The sequence below is a fragment of the Toxotes jaculatrix genome, chromosome 15, assembly GCF_017976425.1.
Source record: "Toxotes jaculatrix isolate fToxJac2 chromosome 15, fToxJac2.pri, whole genome shotgun sequence".
In the NCBI taxonomy this organism is placed as follows: Eukaryota; Metazoa; Chordata; class Actinopteri; family Toxotidae; genus Toxotes; species Toxotes jaculatrix.
Window position 1 is genome coordinate 5,793,793 of NC_054408.1, and position 3,583 is coordinate 5,797,375.

At 44.3% G+C, this 3,583-nt stretch overlaps 1 protein-coding gene across 1 annotated transcript; it reads left to right on the plus strand.

Annotated features, from left to right (window-relative positions):
- The first annotated feature begins 851 nt into the window (after positions 1-851).
- On the plus strand, positions 852-2,675 carry gdf3 (growth differentiation factor 3). The gene is made up of 2 exons (XM_041057622.1): positions 852-1,208; positions 1,777-2,675. Exons 1-2 carry the CDS (start codon positions 920-922, stop codon positions 2,628-2,630), a joined length of 1,143 nt encoding a protein of 380 aa, XP_040913556.1. The 5' UTR covers positions 852-919; the 3' UTR covers positions 2,631-2,675.
- The last annotated feature ends 908 nt before the right edge of the window (positions 2,676-3,583 follow it).

Genomic DNA, 3,583 nt, shown 5'->3' on the forward strand with positions numbered 1-3,583 from the left:
TGGAACTGACTCGATGTGTAGTGTTTAAAACAACATGTCGACTATCACAGTTAAAGAAGATCTCCAGCACAAGAAGCTTTAAACATCTTGTTCCAAAACAAAGAGCATTAATCTGCTGCTGTAACAGCTGGATTCTCATTTGGTGCTGCTTGTTTGCAGAACTACAACAATGAAGTACCTCCAATGGGCACTAGATGGTACAATAAACTCGCTACAGGAGCACATGAAGCCCTAGCAGAACACTTTCTGGATAAAATTGCACGTTTTTGCAGTTCAGTTTGGAAGCACGTGCTGTTTTTGACATTTTTAAATGTAGTATTTGTCTTTTTTAGCACCAAAAATGAAAATGAATTCATGTATTCTGTGGAGTGGGAGCAAAAGACTGATTCAGATACCTAAAAATATGGAGTCTCTTTTTAAAACAATCAATCAATCAATTAATCATATAATTAATTGTTATTTGGGGGAGCTGAACTTTTAATCAGTACAAAAGCTTTCTATTTTACATTTATATTATGAAAAATTAGGGGTAGGGCCTTAAAGGGCTAAAATTGGGACTTTGTTGAACAGAGTGACAACACTGACAGCTAATAAAAGGAAGAGAGAGTTTAAGATACATCGGTATTACTTTTTATGTAAAAAAATAAATAAAAATAATTCATTACTCAGCATTGTTAAAATGTGGTAACTCTATGCCAGGTTTTGGTCCTGAACCTCACTGTTATTCCTGAGGACCAGACCTCAGATCAGTCTGTACGTGTTCCCGCCCCCTCACCTTATCTCTAACCTGTCTGCCCGCTGCTCATTAACATAATTATGCAGCTGCACAGCGGGAGGTTTCACAGGTTAAAACAAACGGCGAGCGCCCTTTTTGGGAGCAGCAGAGGAACCGACGGAGCAGAGCAGAGTAAAATCAAACATGAGGCCGAACATGGCTCCTTTGGTGCTGCTTGCTGTGTGTTTTCTTGGTCTGTGTGATCTCTCACACGTGGAGGAGATGAAGAGCCGGGAGCGACTCTTACTCAGCTCCCTTGGCCTCTCCGGGCGGCCCCGGTCCGCAGGGAGCCACCAGCCCCGACGCCACGTCCCTACCCCGCTCTGGAAGATGTTCCGGAGGTCAGAGAACGTCCAGACCCAGGAGAGCGAACCCTGCATGGTGTCAGAATACGGAGTCCGCGGCAACATCATCAGATACGTGCAAGACCAAGGTATTAGTCTGTATATAATGGTAATTGATTTAAGGACCCAGCTTTCTTATGAGCCCTGGTTCTTATGTGAAATTGGTAGACTTGTACATTGTGTTTTGAATCAGTAGACAGATCCAGATACATGCTTTTGCATGTACTGCCAGGATGCAGTTTTGTAGTAAATGAGATAAGTTTAGAGAAAGTACTCAATTATTGTTGGAGCTTTTGTAATTCTCGGGTACTTGTATTGCTTTCCATTGGGCCAATAACATTCAAAGGTTTTAGACATGTAGCACAAATGGCACTTTAGAAAAAAGCTATTTAGTTTTAACAGTTATAAACATTTAAACCTTAAAAGCTAACTGGATTTGTTATCCTAATATGTTTGAGCTTATCATACTGGACATTCAGTAAAAATAAACAATTCAGTAAAACTCTTGTTCTGCTAAAACTGGTTATGACAGATTATTCTTCTCCATGATTTCAGTTATCATGTGCCCTGTCTCCACTCATTTAAAAACCTAAATAAACTCTTGAAAAAAAAAAGTAACCTTGTTAAAAATCTGATCTCCCTGCTGATGTTTTGCAGGCAGGCTGATGTCTGGGTGGAGCAGCAGCTGTCAGGCCTGTCTGGAGAAGCAGCTTTTCTTCAACATGTCCGTCCTGCAGCCTGTGGAGCTGCTGTCTCTGGCTCAGCTGGAAGTCAAGTTCCACTGGAAACCCTTCAGATCTGCAGAGCTCCTGCAGGGACCCCGGGCCCTCAGTGTCTCTCTGTATAAAGTGATGAGAGCCACGCTGAGGGGAGCCAATCCCCAGGCCAACCGCAGACTCCTGCTATCCCAGTCGGTCCAGCTGCAGCCTGAACCCACGTCCATCACCATGGACCTCACCTCGTTGGCAGAGAACTGGCGCAAACCAGGACGCAACTACGGTTTGGTTTTAGAGCTGCTTCCTCTCAGCGCAGATCCAGAGGGGCTTCTTCCTTTTCACCCTGGGAACTCCCTCCCATTGCAATCAGCCTTCACCCTGCCACTGATCCAGGCCTCACTGGTGGCTGTGTCCCTCAACCCCCACCAGTGTCGCTCCAGACAGAGGAGAAGCGCCGTCCACCTCCCTGTGACGCCCAGCAACGTGTGCAAGGCCCGACGCCTCTACATCGACTTCAAAGATGTGGGCTGGCAGGACTGGATCATCGCTCCGCAGGGCTACATGGCCAACTACTGCCACGGTGAGTGCCCGTTCCCACTCAGTGAGAGCCTGAACGGCACCAACCACGCCATCCTGCAGACCCTGGTGCACTCTCTGGACCCGCACGGCACGCCTCAGCCCTGCTGCGTCCCCATCCGCCTCTCCCCAATCTCCATGCTCTACTACGACAACAATGACAATGTGGTGCTGCGACATTACCAGGACATGGTGGTGGACGAGTGTGGGTGTCGATGAACCTGACATTTCGGATTGTATCTTGAAAATGAAGCGTTCTCTAGTTCATTTTTTAAACTTTTCTGTCCAAGTTTAAGAATGACGAATTCTTATTGTCACCGCAGCCTGATCATTTGTCACATCATGTTTTCACTGTACACTGTGATGTCTTTGTTTTCAGTGGTTTTAAAGAAAATAAATGAGATTCATTTGAGTCTTCTCGCAGGGAAGTTTTCAAAGATTAAAAAAATAAAAAAGTCATGTTAATTTTCCAAACCCACTGGAGGGTTGGTCTTGAAATACAAGTATTTTTAATCACTTTTTTTTCTCTCTCTGCATGAGAAATCACTAACAAGATTGCCAACCATCCAATGAGTTTGTGTTTTCAACATTCTTCTTGTAGTACAATTACGATTCATCTGACTGACTGAAGTGTCCTGGTTTCAGACCAGATAGTCAGGGCTATTCTAAAGCTCACCTACTGGTCTTTCCTCTCCTACAGGCTTTGCTTGTTTGGTACTGTAATGCCACTTTAGCAAGAGAATCCTCTAAAATAAAAGATCAAAATGGGGGAAAAGTTTAGTTAGTAGGCTGGATTTGGAAACTGCATTTTGTGGATCTTTGTACAATAGTAAATTTCAACAGCTTAAACTTTGATATTGATCCAAATATCCACAACAGTGAAAGACGAGCACACATATGTACAGAATACGTTTTGGCCTTAAAGCATCATCACTGTTTCCTGTGATTTAAATGTTTCACTGACAGAGACCAGCCACTCTTTTATCTACTCTATAAGAAATTAACTCTCTTATCTTACCTTCCTTCATGATAACATCCCCACCCCCTCCTTCCCTGAGCCAGACAGACCACTGGGGTTTCCATGGAGACGGCTGGTCGCCACAGCAACCGGGAGAGGCTGACAGGTTGTAGTAATTAGTGAGAGAGACATGGAGAGAGTTTGGGGTGTGAAG